The 18,856-nt window shown below is 39.0% G+C and overlaps 1 protein-coding gene across 1 annotated transcript; it reads left to right on the plus strand.

Moving 5' to 3' along the window:
• The first annotated feature begins 232 nt into the window (after positions 1–232).
• Positions 233–16,576, plus strand: Tnfaip6 (tumor necrosis factor, alpha-induced protein 6). The gene is made up of 6 exons (XM_013028527.1): positions 233–371; positions 6,241–6,378; positions 9,446–9,607; positions 10,219–10,447; positions 12,615–12,655; positions 16,205–16,576. Exons 1-6 carry the CDS (start codon positions 278–280, stop codon positions 16,372–16,374), a joined length of 834 nt encoding a protein of 277 aa, XP_012883981.1. The 5' UTR covers positions 233–277; the 3' UTR covers positions 16,375–16,576.
• Positions 16,577–18,856: the final 2,280 nt, after the last annotated feature.

Raw genomic sequence — 18,856 nt, forward strand, 5'->3', positions numbered from 1 at the left:
AGTAAGAGAATTTTCATTCGTAGATGATCATCCTATATCCTTGGTTCTGCTTGCCAATGCAAATGAGTCAGAGGGCTTGCCTCAGACACTGAGTTAATTGTGTAACTCTACAACGGAAAATACCATTGGAGAAGACTAGCTGACCTCACAGTTGGAAAAAAAAAAAAACTATTTAAAAGATGTGGAAACCAGATGTTTCAGTCACATTCGGGCACTGCTCTGAGAATTCATCACAAGCAGCCCCTGACAGGCTGAGAGCTTTTCTTCCACTGAAGACATGATCGTCTTAATTTACTTGTTCCTCTTGCTGTGGGAAGAGGCTCAAGGATGGGGATTCAAGAATGGAATCTTTCATAACTCCATATGGCTTGGTAAGAAATTCACTCATAAGCTTCTTGTTAGAAATACCAATGCTGTAAAACCAAGGTAGAATGAATCAGGGCAGTAAAACTTACTGATCTATTGATGGCTGATCAAAGACAATCCTTAAGAGAGAAAGCCATTGAAATATCTTTTAAGTGTTCTTATTTCCGCTTAAGAATAGCTTTCTGAAATATTTTTGAATTGTTCAATAGAAAGTAGAGTTATAATCAATAGACATTATAAAAATGCACTTTTAGGTTTTTTTAAAAAACAGATGTGGTAGCATGCTTTTAATCTTAACAAACTAAAACACCAATGTTTGTACTTTAATTGTATTTGCAGTCAGATTTTAGATCAACTGGAATATACAAAAAAAATTAGAGCCATTGTTCAATATCCTCTAAACTGTGGGGTATATCTGAAGTTTTTCTAAACCTCTTTTGACTATTTTGACAAAACCAGCTTACAATATGGAAGGGGGCGGGGGAAATGTTTCTTTGGCTGAATGTAATCTTGCCACTTTGATTCTTCTTGTTCTTCTATTCATATAAAAATACTTTCCAACCTTTTTGAGGACAAGAAAAGTTTCTTTTGTGGTTTTGTTCAATGTAAGGAATGACACAGACCAAATGGTAAAGATAAACAATACGAAAGGAGGGGAAAAGAAAAACAATATCGTTTATAATGTTCTGAGTATTAAACAAGGAAAGTATTGTTTAAACAATACTTTCAACTCTTATGATGCATATTGCAAGTAATACTTTAATTATGTTGATTCAAATTGATACTGCTTTTTGTCCACAATTGTGTTAAAGAGAGAAAAACATTCAAATGCTTGGGTAGATTCGTGCACCAAATAAAGAAATTAAGAGAAAGCCCAATTAACCTAGATCTTGGTTTTATGCTTGCTAAGCAACACATGGTTGTAGACAAATTTTCCCTTTCAGTGTATTTCTCTCTGTTAATAACTGCAAGCATGTGAATTTCATTAGAAAGCCTGATCTGTGATGCAGAGCCTCGCTGCTTTTTCTCAGCTTGAGCCAGTGAACTAGTTTCAGTGTGATCTATTTGGTCAAGATGCATTCTAGACAGAATGTAGAAGAACAAACAAATCTATATGCTAAATTTCTCTTTATTTTAATTGCACACATATCTTGCACATAAGATATGAGCATATAGCATTAAAAATGTCATAAAGGTAACAAGAATTATGATCATTTGTATAAACTTTGAAATGTTATCAAGCTTCTTTGTGATCAAGTGGTTTGAAAGTGTTTCTTTTTGGAGATGGAGTCTTTTTTTTTTTTTTTGTCAGTTGTGGAGCTTGAACTCTGGGCCTGGGCACTGTCCTTGAGCTCTTCAGCTCAAGGCTAGTGGTCTACCACTTGAGCCACAACGCCCACTTCCAGCTTTTTCTGTGTATGTGGTGCTGAGGAATTGAACCCAGGGCCTCATGCATGCGAGGCAAGTACTCTACCACTGAGCCACCTTCGCAGCCCAAAAGTGTTTCTTTTTTTTTTAAGTGTTTCTTTTTGTTGTTGTTGTTAAGTGATGTTGTGTATTGCAAAAACATAAATATGGATAAGAGCGGTTCTGTCCCAGAGACAGAAAGCAATGACCCAAATCTTTGTAAAGAGTATGCTGCAAATCTGAGGCTTGGGATGAGTGTAAATTGCTTCAATATGGGACAAATTATTAACCAGTCTTCCTTGCACTAGTTGTTTCCAATTAGTTAGGGTCAATATAATGTTAGCAACAGTTTAGAGGGAAAAGATAGTTGTATTCAAAGGCAGGAATCTGCAGCAACTATCTAGAACAGGACACCTGAACTCTGTGGTTTTCTGGTTCCTTAAATAGTAGTTTAAAGAGGGGGTAACAATGCTCAATAGGAAGTGTACTCATTACCTTGCTCATATATATACCTCTGTATACTATACCTCTGTATAGTATCTTTACAATAAAAAAATTTTAAAAAAAGAAATATACTCATTACATGGCCTGTAACCCCTCTGTACTTCACCTTTACAATAAAAAAATTTTTAAAAAGAAAAAAATAGTAGTTTAAAACAAACAAGAACAGAAACTATAGGACAAGAAATGCCATTTACATTTATCATAAAAATTGAAAGGCACAGACAGCAGTTCTTTTTAACCTCTACTGAATCTGAAAAGGAAAGAAAGGAAAAGTAACATGTCATGAGTCCAGAAGCTATAATGGGACAGATGAAGAAACTGAGGCACAGGCAGCTATTTATACAAGTTATACAACTCTCCCCAGTAAAATCAGCAGTGAAGACACAGCCAACATTCTATAGTTGCCAGTTCTTAACAGGGGAAAAAAATTATTTTATCAGTTAAACAATTTTTTTAGTAAAGTCATGGGACTTGAACTCAAGGCCTGAATGCTGTCCCTGAGCTTTTCTACTCAAGGCTAACACTCTACCATTTCTGGTTTTCTGGTAGTTAACCGGAGATAAGAATCACATGTATTTCCCTGCCCCAGCTGGCTTCAAACCATGATCCTCAGATGTTAGCTTCCTGAGAAGTTAGGATTGTAGGTATGAGATACCAGTGCTTGGCTGATTAAGCAAAATTTTAATTAAAAAATATTACTGATTATTCACTATAAGAATTAATAAAATATTTCATCTGCAAGGTAAAATCTTTTAAATTAGGATTTTATTGTATGAAAATTCATCTTTTGGGAGAGGGAGGGAGAGTTGGTACTGGGGTTTGAACTCAGGGCCCAGGTGCTCTAATGCCCAGCCCAAAAGGTCCATCTTAATAAATAAAAATTCTAACCTGAGGAATAGTTTAAAATAAATGTTAAACTCAAGAAGTCATAGTGGAGCCCCTCAGATTGTAAAGTGAGATTGGGCTACAACAAAGAAAATGAGAATAAAATAATTAATTTAATGTCTTGTTTAAAATTGCCATCTGGTGTAATGGTGGATGCCTAGAATCTCAAACTCAGAAGGTTGAGACAGAAAGAACATAAATTCAAGGCCAGTTTAGGTTATATAGCAAGACCCAGTCAAACAAATAAATAAAATAGCCTAATACATAATAAATAAAATGGCCAAATGGAGTAAGAGTATTCAATTTTACCATAAGTTAACATATTGAGACACTTAGTGCTCTTTGAGGAAAACTGCAGAATATTAATATTTAACAAATTGACAATTACTGCAAATTATTTTTGTTACTTTTACTATCTTATTGCTAGAAGATAACAATTTTTAAAACTTACTGGGAGGAAACTCTTAAATTATTTTCTAAAAATGTGTTAATTTTATTTTATTGCTAGGCCTGGGGTTTGAACTCAGGGCCTGGGCACTGTCCCTGAGCTTCTTTTGCTCAAGGCTAGCATTCTACCACTTGAGCCACAGTGCCACTTGTGGTACTGAGAATCAAACCCAGGGCTTCTGCATGTTAGGCAAGCACTCTACTACTAAGCCACATTCCCAGCCCATTACATTTCAATTTTGGAGTAAAATACGAAGAAAATCATTTTAAGAAAAACATGACAAGCCAGGCTCTGGTGGTTTATGGCTGTAATTATAGCTACTCAGGAGGCTGAAATCTGAGGGGGGGGGTTGTTTGTTTTTGTCTGTCGGGGGACTTGAACTCTGGGCCTGGGCACGTCCCTCAGCTATTCAGCTCAAGGCTAGCACTCTACCACTTGAGCCACAGTGCCACTTCTGGCTTTTTCTGCTTATGTGGTGCTGAGGAATCAAACCCAGTGCCTCATGCATGCAAGCACCACCTTCTCAGCCCCTGAGATCTGAGTTAAAAACCAGCCCTGGAAGGACTGTGGAGGACTCATCTCCAATTAACCACCAGAAAACTGGAAGTGGTGCTGTGGCTCAAAGTGATAGAATGCTAGCCTTGAGCAAAAGACCTCAAGGAGAGCACGCAGGCTCCAAGTTCAAGCCCCACAACTGACAAAAAAGAAAGAAAAGAAAAGACAGTTATTAGAATAATTGCTGCATTTTTTAAAATAAAGGTTTCTCTTATTCTATATTTTTGGAGCACAGATACCATTTTCCAAGTTGTGTCTTGTGTGTGTACACATATGTGCACGCAAGTGCATGTATGTACACGTGTGCCCATGTGCCAGTGCCAGTTCTGCAGCTTGAACTAAGGGCCTGGGCTCTGTCCTTGAGCACAAAAGTGCATGCTACCACTCTACCACTTGAACCACAGCTCCACTTTCAACCTATTGGGGGTAATTTTATTAGAGATGAGAGTCTCATGGACTTTCCTGTCTGGCTGGCTTTGAACTGGGATCCGTAGATCTCAGCCTCTTGAGTGGCTAGGATGCCAGGCACCAGTGCCCAGCCATTTTACAATTTTAAAAATTAACAATCATTAGTATAATTAAATTAGACATGGCTTTGATGTCTAGCAAAAGCCTTAGTGCCTATCTATATCAAGATAAACCTATTCCACCAGCCAAGTGACTGTAATCTAACAATTGGAAAGCTGAGACAGTTGAATCATGAGTTCCAGACTAACTATGGCTACATGACAAGCAAAACCCTGTCTCAAAAACTAAAAAAACAAGGAGTGAAGGTATGCCTGGAGTAATAGAGTGCCTGCCTGCCTACAAAGTACAAAGCCCTGAAATTGAATCCCAGCACTACAAAACCACATACTCTCGCGCGCGCTCTCTCTCTCTCTCTTTCTCTCTCTCTCTCTCAAATACACACACACTATAAAGATGTTCATGTTGCCCAAGTAGTGTGTAAGTTTCTTGAGAGGACAGTCTTGAGCCACAGTGCCTAGCAAAATACCTCTTGATACATGCCCCAAATAATTATTGGAAATTACCAAAAGTTTACTAAGGCTTCTGTACATGAAATCTCCTGACAGGCAAGAGATTTACTAAGGGGAACCATGGTGACTGGCTGTGATTTGATGCCATTGCTATTCTCTAATGCAGAGAAGAGCAGGGTCCCAGGAAACTAGAAAAGCAAGAAACATATCAAGTACTGTCTCCATCCAACAGTGGCAATGTCAAGATAAAAGTTTGGGAAGGAGCATTAAAATGACCTCCATTTCTAATTCTACTAAAGGTATATCTTGCTGAATGCCAAGAAATATGTGGTCCCATTGGTAGCCAACTATACAGGTCAGGGTACCATTTTCTCATCTAGCAGATTTATGTAGCATATCAGCACTGCTAGAGCTAGCTTTATGTCCTAGGAATCTCTTCACTGTTTTTTCATGGCACCAAGTGCTCTGAACTTAAAGCCATCCATTTTAAGTAGTGATCTGGAAGACAACTCACAGATAAGTTACCACTCCCTAAAATATAATAAAGAAGTTAGGAACTGATAGGCATACCCAGTCTTTTTCTCTATTCTGCTTGAATCTATTCTTTCTTTTGTTTACTTTGGATTCCTTCAGACCTTTCCACAGTTTTAATTTATTTACTAAATTCTCAATTATGTTGCTTTAGTCATTCCCTCAAGTTGATATTTTGGCTTGTTTTCCTCCATCAGTGTGAACCTTCATACTGGAGCCATTTTCATTGGTGTCTTTCCAAGTTTTTATGACTTAATGCCAAAAGAATGCCAAAACGTGTTATCACTTGTGGATGATAAAGAAATGCAATGTTATATTTAACCTTTTTTTTAGGCTCTCCTATTATGCACATATCCAGTTTTTGTTAATGCTCCCCCAAAATTCCCCTAAAATTCCCCTCATTCATCTTTTCCCCCAAGGATTTCTAACAATGAAAAATTAGCCACCCATGGCAATTGACCTAGAAAGTTCTTTGGCAAGAACAGTACCTGATGTAATCTTCCAGCAAACTTCCTTGTTTGGCCAGAATGGGTAATAATGTATTCATGACACCTTGTGATTTCACAGAACAAGCAGCAGGCGTGTACCACAGAGAAGCAAGATCTGGTAAATACAAGCTTACCTACACAGAGGCAAAGGCAGTGTGCGAATTTGAAGGTGGCCGCCTCGCTACTTACAAGCAGCTAGAAGCAGCCAGAAAAATCGGTAACTGATTTGACAATGGTTTCTCTTCTCTTTTATCCTGGTGGGGGGGAAAATTACTTTTTATACAACCCCTAAGAGAGAGACAGACAAGGGGGGAAGGAAAGAAGAAGAAAGAAAAGGAGGGAGGAAGGGAGTGAAGGAGGAAAAGAAATGTACTTGGTAAGAGGAAAGTTGAATTCAAAACCTTTTTCCCCCCCAATACTTTTTTAACACAAGTGAAGAGTGTATTTGTTCTTTAAATTAAAAAACAAAAACCTACCAGGCGTCGGTGGCTCACGCCTGTCATCCTAGCTATTCAAGAGGCTGAGATCTGAGGATCACAGTTCAAAGCCGGCCTGGGCAGGAAAGTCTGTGAGACTCTTTGTTCTTTGGTTTTTTTTGGTTGGTCGGGGGGGGGGGGGCTGAACTCTGGGCCTGGGTGCTGTCCGTCCATTCTTCAGCTCAAGGCTAGTGCTCTACCACTTGAGCCACAGCACCACTTGTGGCTTTTTCTGCTTATGTGGTGCTGAGGAATCGAACCCAGGGCCTCATGCATGCAAGGCAAGCATTCTACCACTAAGCCACCTTCCCAGCCCCTCTGTGAGACTCTTATCTCCAATAAACCACTCAGAAAACCAGAAGTGGCACTGTAGCTCAAGTGGTAGAGCGCTAGCCTTGAACTGAAGAGCTCAGGGACAGCATCCAGGCCCAGAGTTCAAGCTCCTTAACTGACAAAAACAAAACAAAAAACCTATGGGGAAAGTATAAGCACATTGTAAAAGGGCAGAAGAAAGAAACAGGGAAGATGTCATATCTGGTGAAAACCTGCTAATTGCTTTTTTACCAAAAAAGTAAGGCAGGAGCTGCTAGGCTCGACTGAACTTTCAGAGTGGACCACCTGCATCAGAATTCCACTGCTTGTGGAAAATGCCTGGCAAAGACTATGCTACACATTACCTAATATACAGTTGTCTGCAGTATCAGTGAAAAACTGGTTCCAGGATCCCCATGGATACCAGGATCCAAAGATGTTCAAAGTCTTTATGTAAAATGGCACGGTATTTCACATCCTCTAGTATGCTTTATGTGCTAATTTATTCATCTTTTAATTAATTTTGTGGTGCTGTTAATCAAACCCAGACCCTCACACATGCTAGATCGGTGTTCTACCACCAAGCTATAATTCTAGCCCCATAGATTTTAAATTATCTCTAGATCACTTATACCTACTATAAATAGTTATATACTTTTATTTAGGAAATAGCAAGAAAGTTCTGAAAATGTTCAGTGTGGGAGCAATTTTTGTGGAGTCCACCTTTTTCCTTCTTTTTTTCTTTCTGTTTTTGGTGTTGGTACTAAGGTTTGAATTTTTGGTCTTGCACTCGCTAGGCAGCAGATTGACCATTTGAGACAATATCCAGACGCATTTTTTAAATTTTTTTCATTCAATTAATATTATTTTCTGTGATCAGAGGCACAGAGGCATTGCATCTTTGTGTATCCTCCTTTGGTCTCACTGTGTGTGAACACCTAGGGTTCTGTATAATTTATCATGTCTGGGTATATTTTAGATCTAGCTTCCTCTTAAAGTATTGCTTTTTTAAAACTACTTTTTATAGGTAGGGGTGTGTGTGTGTGTGTGTGTGTGTGTGTGTATACTAGGACTTGAACTCAACTCTGAGCATGGAGGCTGTTACTTAGCTTTCTGCCCCCTACCCCCTATCCCCCCCCCACACACACACACTAGTGCTAGGGCTTGAACTCTGGGCCTGGGTGCTGTCCCTGACCTTTTTGCTCACAGCTACCACTCTACCATTTGAGCCACAGTGCCACTTCCAGCTTTTTCTGAGATTCATTGGAGATAAGAGTCTCATAGACTTTCCTGCCCTAACTGGAATTTGATTCTCAGATCTCAGGCTCATGAGTAGCTAGAATTACAGGCTTGTTCCTTAGCTTTTTTACTCAAGGCTGCTCCTCTACCACATGAGCCACACCTTTATTGCTGGCTTTTTGTTTATTAATTGGAGATAAGAGTTGATTAATTGGAGGTAAGACTTTTCCCACACTAGTTTAAACTGTGATCCTCAGATGTCAGCACCCTAAGTAGATAGGCTTACAGAGGTGTGCTACCAACAACACCCAGCTTAAAGTAGTATTTTTTTATCTACAATTGATTGAATGCCTAGATACAGAACCCAGATTTTGGAGGGACAACTGTAAAGGTATTCTCTCCAAGAGTCCCAAAGTCTCCCTATATTACTGCTCCTCCTTGATTACAAGCTGCGTAGGGCAGAAGAACTGGATGGATAGATAACATGACCTTTGTCTTTACTAGCAGAAGGACTCTCAGTAAAATAGATCTAGGATGGCATTAGCAGACACTAAAAATGGCCTCCAGGGGCTGGGAAGGTGGCTCAGTGGCAGAGTGCTTGCCTTGCATGCAAGAGGCCCTGGGTTCAATTCCTCAGCACCACATAAGCAAAAAGAAAAAAGCCGGAAGTGGCGCTGTGGCTCAAGTGGTAGAGCATTAGCCTTGAGCTGAAGAGCTGAGGGACAGCGCCCAGGCCCAGAGTTCAGGCCCCACGGCTGGACCCAAAAACAAAACAAAACAAAACAAATAAAAATGGCCTCCAGGCTTAAGCATAGAAAATAGAGATGAGCCTTTGTTCAAAAGTGGTAAGAAAATCTATCTTCATTCAAAAAATTTTTAATGTTACACTTATCTCAATTGATCTTGAAACAAAAGTTAATTAAATTATCACTTGAAATGTTTCATAATTTAAGAAATTCTCCCATAGCACAAGTTAGATTATATGTGAAAAGAAGCCACCTCTGAACTTGGATGATCTGTGTATCCATGTGTTATAATTTCTAGTGCAGTGGCATCTCTTTCTTTTATTTCACAAAGACAGTAGTTATCTGTTATTTTGTGTGCATTGAAACATTTTTTTAAAGGAAGAAGTCTTTTTGTTTGTTTACATTTTACATGAACTGGGTTTGGAAAGTTGAGAAACATGGTTGGAGGTGCCCATCTGCTTGGTTGTGAGGCTTTGCCAGTTAAGCATCTAACGCTTTGTTCCTCTTGCAGGATTTCATGTCTGTGCTGCTGGCTGGATGGCCAAGGGCAGAGTTGGATACCCCATTGTGAAGCCAGGTCCCAACTGTGGATTTGGGAAAACTGGGATTATTGACTATGGATTCCGGCTCAACAGGAGTGAAAGATGGGATGCCTATTGCTACAACCCACACGGTTTGTTGTTAGAAATAATCATTGTAAAAACACATATACAACAACAATAACAACAAAACATTCATAGGCTACTAACAGGTTGTTACAAGAAATGGCTTTTCCTTCCAGAAATAGTGGATGTGGTCATGATTATTATTAACAATAAATATCATTCTTTGAATGCTTACTCTGTCTCACACACTGAATTATGTTCCTTTATTTGCAATCATTTAATAGTCACAGCTCTACACAGAGCCATTGTTACAACTGAAATTTAAAAAAGTTGCATCACTTACTCCAGATCACACGGCCAATAATTGGTACATGCTTGAGGTGAGAATTCAGGTTTTTCCCTATGTCAGAGAACTTCCTAGCCACAAAAAAGTGGGGGACGGAGATTATAACCGAGTTATGGCCAAATAGCTAAGCAATAAAGTAATGTTACCAAACTAACTGTTTTGGATAATTTGTCCCTTGGTTGAATAAAGGAAAAGGAGACAAAGTAAACTCTTGCAAGGCTAAATTGAAGCGCTAGTATTGGCACAAAGGAAAAATAGTGTCTAAAAAGTGGAAGAAGTGTCAGGAGTGTAAACTTTTTCCTGAGTCTTTTTCTTCTATTTTTTCCATTTCAGCAAAAGAGTGTGGTGGTGTCTTTACAGAGCCAAAGAGAATTTTCAAATCTCCAGGCTTCCCAAATGAGTATGATGACAACCAAATCTGCTACTGGCACATTAGACTCAAGTATGGCCAGCGTATTCACCTGAGTTTTTTGGACTTTGACCTAGAAGATGATCCAGGTTGCTTAGCAGACTATGTGGAAATATATGACAGTTACGATGATGTCCATGGCTTTGTGGGAAGGTATGTGTTATTTCCCTACACAAGAAACAAGGGAACATTCAGTATTCCTGCTTCTTTAATCAGTTAAATCCAGCCAGCCACTAGTGGCTCACATTTGTAATCCTAGCTACTCACAAGGCTGAGATCTAAAGATGGTGATTTGAAGGCAGCCTGGGCAGGAAAGATTATGACTCATATCTAATTAACCAGCAAAAAGCCAAAAGTAGAACTGGCTCAAATGGTAGAGCTTTAGTCTTGAGCTAAAAAAAACAGAGACAGCACTCAGGCCCTGAGTTCAAGCCCCAGAACAGACACGAGTAAATAAATAATCAACCAGATCCATAATATTGACTTTCCAGTATCTACTCTCCAGTGATATCCAATAATTTTTCAATGAAATTATTTCTCATTTGTCTGTTATGTGTACTTACTATTAGACTAGTAATCTCTGTCTTTTGTTCATTGTAAAATTGTAAGAACTCATTTGTCTAGTCTGCTTATTATTTTCTAGTAGGAGAAAGAAGAAACATGTGAGTTTGAATTTTTGTTAGTCATTTTTTTCATTTTCTTTTTTCCTTTTTTTTTCTGGTACTGGGGCTTGAACTCAATGAACTCAATTCTTCATGCTCTCCTTTGGCTTTTTTTTTTCTTGGCTGGCACTCTACCACTTGAGCCATCCTTCCAGCTCTGCTTTTTGCTAGTTATTTTAGAGAGATGTAGTCTCACAGACTTTTCTGTTAGGACTGGCTTCAAACCATGATCCTCCTGTTCTCAGCCTCCTGAATAGTCAAAATTACAGTGCACGGCTAAGTTTTCTAATGTGTCAGCATCCTAAAAGTGACTATATAGTCAGTAAATTGTTGCCTATATTCTCTATACAAAGCAATGACTATATTAGGAATGTAAGGTACAGCCCAAATCTCATGTAATTTAGCTATACAATGAATATTGTCTTAAAAGCAATCTTCTTTGTCATTAAAAAAATTGTTCCATTATTCAATATTTTTCCTTTGGATTTTCAGCATGCTGGATCATTTTTTTTGTTTTCTTATTCCAAATTTTTAATGTAGTTTAAATCTTGAATGCCTTACAAAATATTGATATATGAAAGTGTACAATTGAGTGCTTTACAAATGCAGGTCCCAGGCTGGGAAGGTGGCTCAGTGGTAGAGTGCTTTGCTTCACATGCATGAGGCCCTGGGTTCAATTCCTCAGCACTGCAGAAGCAGAAAAATCCAGAAGTGGTGCTGTGGCTCAAGTGGTAGAGCACTAGCCTTGAGCTGAAGAGCTGAGTTCAGGCCCCATGACCGACCAAAAAAAAAATAATCATAAACTACTATTTTTAGAAAGTTTTCACCAGGCTCATTTGTTATTTAGATTTATTTGTGTAATTTTCCTCTATAGTAGACTTTTCCCTCCTCCAGAATGAATTGCATTTTTTAAATTTATACCATTTTTATATAAGTTCAGAAGGAGTTCATGACTTAGAGTGAAACATTAAATATTTTATTTCTATAACTTACATATATATATAGAGAGAGAGAGAGAGAGAGAGAGAGAGAGTTTATTTTTTTCTTGGTCGTAGGGCTTGAACTCAGGACCTGGGTGCTGTCCCTGAGTGCACCCCCACTTCTAGTTTTTGAGTAGTTAATTTGAGATAAGAGTCTCACAGGGACTTTTCTGCCCAGGCTGGCTTCAAACTTCAACCTTCAGATCTCAGCCTCCTGAGTAGCTAGGATTACAGGCATGAGCCACCAGCACCCAGCTGAACATGGAAATTTTATATCTATAATTTTTCCACATTTAAAACAATTTATCCTAGAATTTTAATTAAAAGGGAAAAAAGCCAGGCACCAATGGCTCACATTTATAATCGTAGCTACTCAGGAGGCTGAGATTTGGAGGATAGTAGTTTGAAGGTAATTCCAGACTGAAAAATCTGCTATATTCCATCTCCAAAATAATTAACAAAAATACAATCTGGAGATGCTGCTCAAGTATTTAGTAGAGTACCAGCTGACCAACACCAAGGTCCTGAGTTGCAACCCATTAGTAGCAAAATAAACAAGAATAAAGAAAAATGAGACTTTCTGAAGGGATGTAAGGCATTTTATTCTCAGTAAAACTCCCGTCACAGCTGCTTAATGTTCTTTCATGTGACCTTCCTTTTCTAAAAATCCCCTTTCAGGTACTGTGGTGATGAGCTTCCAGAAGACATCATTAGCACAGGTAATGTCCGAATCACAGCAAAGATTTCCTTTTTTTCTTTTTCGCAGAGCCTTATTATCTATCATTCACTCTTTACAGTGGACAGGACTAAGGCTAAAATAGCTTGTGACAAAAAAAGGCAAGACTTGTTTACAGTTAAAGACTTGTGCCAACTTTTTATGCCAAAAATGGGCACAGACTTTTGTTACGTGCAGGAAATGGAGTGATAGTCTTGAATGTGCCAATCCATACATATGATTTCTACAGCTATGATTTCTAATAAAATGCCTGGATTCTGAGACTATTGGTCAGTGGTTGAGTGCTTGCTTAATATGTGTGAGGTGTTAGGTTTGATTGCCAGTATCACAAAATTTTAAATAACATAAGAGAGATTGTTGATGAAAGGCAGAAGTAATTTATAAAGTTGTTCAAAATACCTATTGTCACTGAAAATAACTTTATGTAATTATTTTCATTGTGTGTGTGTGTACACACATGTGTGTGTGTGTCAGTACTAGGGCTTGAACTCAGGACTTGGATGCTGTCCCTGAACTTTGGCTCAAGGCTGGCACTCAGCCACTTGAGCCACACCTCCACTTCCCTCTTCTTTGATGGTTAGTTGGTGGTAAGAGTATCATGGACTTTCCTGCCCTGTCTGGATTCAAACTATGATCCTGAGATCTCAGCCTCCTGAGTAACTAGGATTATAGATGTGAATCACTGATGTCCAGCAATTTTCACATTTTGGCATTTCCCCACACAGCATTCTGAAGAACACAGTTTAGTATGATATTTTAAGTGGCATTACGTAAGGAAATAAACCTAAGCTAAAATAAACTTTGGGTTAAATAGTGTTAAACAGATTTCTTTATTGGTAAACCACAGAAGCTTTTTTTTTTGGTCGGTCGTGAGACTTGAACTCTGGGCCTGAGCGTTCTCCCTCAGCTCCTCAGCTCAAGGCAAGCACTCTACCACTTGAGCCACTGTGCCACTTCCAGTCTTCTGGCAGTTTATTGCAGATAAGAATCTCACGGACTTTCCTGCCCAGGCTGGCTTTGAACCATGATCCTCAGCTCTCAGCCTCCTGAGTAGCTAGGATTACAGGCGTGAGCCACTGGCACCCGGCTCAGAAGCACTTTTATTTTTATTTATTTATTTTATTTATTTATTGGTGCCAGTTCTGGGGCTTGAACTCAGGGCCTGGTCACTGTCACTGAGCTTCTTTTGCCCAAGGATAGCACTCTACCACTTGAGCCACAGCTCCATTTCCAGCTTTTTCTGTTTATATGGTACTGAGGAATTGAACCCAGGGCTTCATGCATGCTAGGCAAGCACTCTAAGCCACTAAGCCACCTTCCCAGCCTCTCAAAAGCACTTTTAACGTACTGATTTGTACAGCAAATCTCAAAAGGCCAACTACAAAAGACTGTATTGTCCAAATTATCCCCCTCCCAAAATTATCTTGTGTTTTTGTGCTAAGAAATATATCTCTTGATTTAAGAAGTATACCTCAAAAAGAAAAAATCCTTCTTATAGCATAAACGTATCCCAATAAGCAATACTACTTTCTTTTCTTTTCTTTTTTCTTTTCTTTTTTTTTTTTTTTACCAGTTCTGGGGCTTTAACTCAGGGCCTAAGCACTGTCGCTGGGCTTCTTTTGCTCAAGACTAGCCATCTACCATTTGAGCCACAGCACCACTTCCAGCCTTTCTGAGTAGTTTTTTTTTTTTTTTTTTTGGTCCAGTCATGGGGCCTGAACTCTGGGCCTGGGTGCTGTCCCTCAGCTCTTCAGCTCAAGGCTAGCGCTCTACCACTTGAGCCACAGTGCCACTTCCGGCTTTTATTCTTTCTGCTTATGTGGTGCTGAGGAATCGAACCCAGGGCCTCAAGCGTGCAAGGCAAGCGCTCTACCACTGAGCCACCTTCCCAGCCCCTCTGAGTAGTTTTATTGGAGATAAGAGTCTCACAGACTTTTCTGTCTAGGCTGGCTTCAAATTGTGATCCTCAGCTCTCAGCCTCCTTAGTGCTAGGATTACAGGCTTGAGCCACCAGCATTTGGCTCGTTTGTAATGCTACTTTCTAAATTATCCCAAACTGCTCTTTTTTAAAGCCACAAACCTTTGTTTTCTTAGAAATCTTTATTTTCTCTCTTAATTTCTGTTACCAGCACCAGAAGTTCACATTCTTATGGGCTCTATTTTCTCACCAGGTCATAAAATCATCACAGTACTTCTGTAACTAAAACCAGCAAAACTGCATTAAATTGCAATTCTTAGTAATTTTTTTTCTGTGTGCCAGTACTGCGGCTTGAATTCAAAGCCTCTCTTGTTTGCCTCCCCCATTCCCCAGCTCTTGGCTGACACTCTACCACATTAGCCATACCTCCATTTCTGGTATTTCTCCTCTTTGTTTGCCTCAGCTAGCTTAGAAACAGGATCCTTAGCTCTCTCAACCTCCTTAGTGGTTAAGATAACAGGTGTGAGCCACTGCTACCAGGCCTAAGTAATCTTGAAACAGGCAACTACCCATAGACTTACTTCCACACCAGGCTTGCAATGCACTCAATTCTAGTGTATTTGTCCTCATTACAAGACAAGAGGGAAAGTTTCTGCACAGTCATGGAATGATTAATGCTTAATCCTTTAAAATTCATTGTTCTGTTACAATCTTCCTAGGAAAACTAATCCATTAAACCTTTTAAGTACATTTTAATCTTTATTGATAGGTGAAATGAATTTAAGTACTCTGTTTGCAGTAGAACATGCAAATGTAAAGTTTGTTGCTCTGTGTCATTTGGTAATGACCCATTCACACCTTACTGGTTTGAATTGCTGCTTGAGATAATTCTGTCAGTGTTCCTACTACAACAACCATTTGTTGTTGTTGTTGTTGTGTGATTCTGGGATCCAACCCAGGACCTCAGCTTTATAGTCAAGCGCTCTACTCCTGAGCGGCCCCCTCCCCATCCTACAAATAGATTCTCTTTTTTATTTGTTGGTGGTGGGACTTGAACTCGAGGCCTGTGTGCTGTCCCTGAGCCTCTTTGTGCTCAAGACTAGCACTCTACCACTTGAGCCGCAGCTCCACTTCCACTTTTGAGTGTTTAATTGGAGATCAGAGTCTCATGGGGACTTTTCTGCCCCGGCTAGCTTCGAACAAGAATCCTCAGATCTCAACCTCCTGAGTATCTAAGGTTACAGGCATGAGCCACCGGCACATGGCTCCAAATAAACTTTCTTAATGAGTCTAATGGCGTTCTCTCATGAGAACTCCAGGTACCAAAAAAGAGCTTCCTCTTAATCTCCAAATAACCTCACTTCAGCCTCCATCTCTTCGTATAGGACAGACTGGGGAGGTGGGAGGGGGGGCGGATTGCAGTGAGGAAACTCTCCTGCTCCACTTGCCAATGAAACCATGGACACAAAAACCTGAGAATCCACTTCTCAATTGGGTATTAGTCCTGTTCATCAGTGCTTAAATTCTCTGAGGAAAAAGATTGGGTGTTTGAATTGTGGGATCAATCAAAGACCAGTAACATTGTTGGTGTTTGGTTGGCCCCTCTCCTCACAGGAAATGTTATGACCTTGAAGTTCCTGAGTGATGCTTCCATCACAGCAGGAGGTTTCCAAATCAAGTACGTTGCTGTGGATCCTGTATCTAAAGCCAGTCAAGGAAAAAATACAAGTACTACTTCTACTGGAAATAAAAACTTTTTGGCCGGAAGGTTTAGCCACTTATAAAACAAATATATGGTGTTTATGGTTGCGTCTTCTGAAATGTCTTTGATATCATTTTTGAATTATTGTTATTCACTTTTATTTATTATTTTTCAAAATGTGAAACACTAGAAGAAAATGGAAAAATACAGAACATTTCAAAGAGAAAATCTCACATAACCCTACTACATAGAAATAACTGTTAACATGTTTATATATTTTTCTTTCATTTTTCTACTTATGGTATATGTATACATGGTATCTATCTATCTATCTATATATTTGTTTTTGACATTTTGAAATTCTGTCCCATAAACAACTTTTGTGTGTGTGTGTGCTAGACCTGGGGCTTGAACTCAGGGACTAAGCACTGTTCCTGAGCTTTTGTGCTACCACTTGAATCACAGCTCCATTTCTGACTTTTTTTGGTAGTTAATTGAAAATAAGAGTCTCATTGACTTTCCTGCCCAGGCTGACTTTGAACTGAGGTCTTAGCCTCTTGAATAGCTATGATTACGGGTGTGAGCCATTGGCACTATTTTTTGTTTTGTTTTGTTTTGTTTTGTTTGTACCAGTACTGGGAATTGAATGTCAAGCCTTTTATTGCTTGGTTTTTTCCCATTCAGAGCTGTTATTCTGCCATTTGAGCCATACCTTTACTTCCAACTTCTTGTTGTTTAATTGGAAATAAGAGCATCAAAGATTTGTCTGCCCTGGGTGGCTTCTAACAGATTTTCAAATCTTAGCCTCTTGAGTGCTAGAAATTATAGGTAAGCCACTGGCATTAAGTTTTATATCCTCATTTTTCTCTAAACTTTAGGTCCTAAGCATTTTCCCAAATCATTGAATATTTTACAAAAACATGATTTTGAATGGTTGAACAATATTCTATGGTATGATTGTTTTATACTTTATTTAAATCTGTTTCAGTTGTTGGACTTCTAGATTGCTTTCATAAATATTGTTGCAATAAATATTCTTGGGCATACATACTTGTGCAGTGTTATAATTTGTGGTTCAGTGATCTAGATGTAGAATTATTAGATCAGAGAAAAATGAAAATAGAGCTTTATATTTCAAGTGGCCAAAAAAGAGATATCAGAATTATTTGGTAAGGGATTTGGCTATTATCTCACCCCTGATTTCTTGGAAGGTTATGTAAATAAATTCTTCTTGATGACGTGGAATATTAGCACAGGTTTTTAGGCATTAGGCAGGAACTCAGTCCAACCAATGGCCTCCTATAAAATTTAGTTCATAAAATGAATATTCCCATTATGAGAGTAGATGTTTCTTTATGTAATTATAGTTTTTGCTTACTTCTTCACCTTTTTTAGGGGTTGGGGAAAGCCACACTTGCTACTCTTTGTGTGAGAGGTAATGATTACCAACCAATTAAATTTAACAGAAATGTATGTGCCACACATTGTTCTAGATATGTAAGGAACACTAGAAAACCAATAGAAATCTCTGGGCTTTGAGAAGCAGAAGTTCTGGTGGATGAAGAAAAGCAATAATTAATGAACATGATAAATTAATAAACTACATTCTAGAAACCCGTTAAAGTATTGCAGTGACCTTTGTGGGCAGTTTCAATGGGTGGAGAAATCAAAGGCTTAAATAAAGTAAGTTGAAAAGTGAAATGGAGACGTATTAGAGTCAGTGAATGTATCAATCACTATAATGAAATACCTGACATCTAGCTACTTAGGAAAAAAAAAGAGAAGTCTGTTAAGTTCACAGTTTTGGAGACTGAAAAACATCCAAAAACCAGTAACATAGGATCTGGCAAGGGCTGTCCCTTGGCTGTATCAACTAATAGTCTGTGCAGCAATGGTAGTATGTAGTACTAGGTAAATGAATACATCTCAAAATGACTTCCCCTCAGCCTCCTCCTCTTAGATGCTCTGCAATTGGCAATAGTGCTGTCCTGGGCCCAAATTTCCAAAGGAAATTGACCTCTGGGGGACATTCAAGCCACACCCACACCATGGCAATGAATTTGGCTATATAGAAATTGGTAGCCACAAGTGTATATGGGCTAAATAAGGAGGGTGGTAGTAGGGAAACTGGCTTTGTTAGTGGGGGATACTAGTTGGAGAGGGTTGGACTAACAAGGAAAGTAAATAAGGATGAATATGAATATAGTAGTAGAATGTATGTATAGACACAGAACATTGAAACCTATTGACATTGTTTTAGAAAGGGGGGCAGGAAAAGAAGAGTGATAGAGGGGTGATGGAAATACATTGTATAAATGCATGGAAATGTCATAGTGAAATACCCGCTTTCCATTTAACTAATATATGCAAATAAAAAAGAAGAAGAGGGGGGCTGGGAAGGTGGCTTAGTGGTAGAGCACTTGCCTTGCATGCATGAGGCCCTGGGTTCGATTCCTCAGCACCACAGAAGCACAAAGAAAAAAAGCTGGAAGTGGCGCTGTGGCTCAAGTGGTAGAGCGCTAGCCTTGAGCTGAAGAGCTGAGGGACAGTGCCCAAGCCCAGAG

This window comes from Dipodomys ordii, unplaced genomic scaffold, assembly GCF_000151885.1.
Source record: "Dipodomys ordii isolate 6190 unplaced genomic scaffold, Dord_2.0 Scaffold5, whole genome shotgun sequence".
In the NCBI taxonomy this organism is placed as follows: domain Eukaryota; kingdom Metazoa; phylum Chordata; class Mammalia; order Rodentia; family Heteromyidae; genus Dipodomys; species Dipodomys ordii.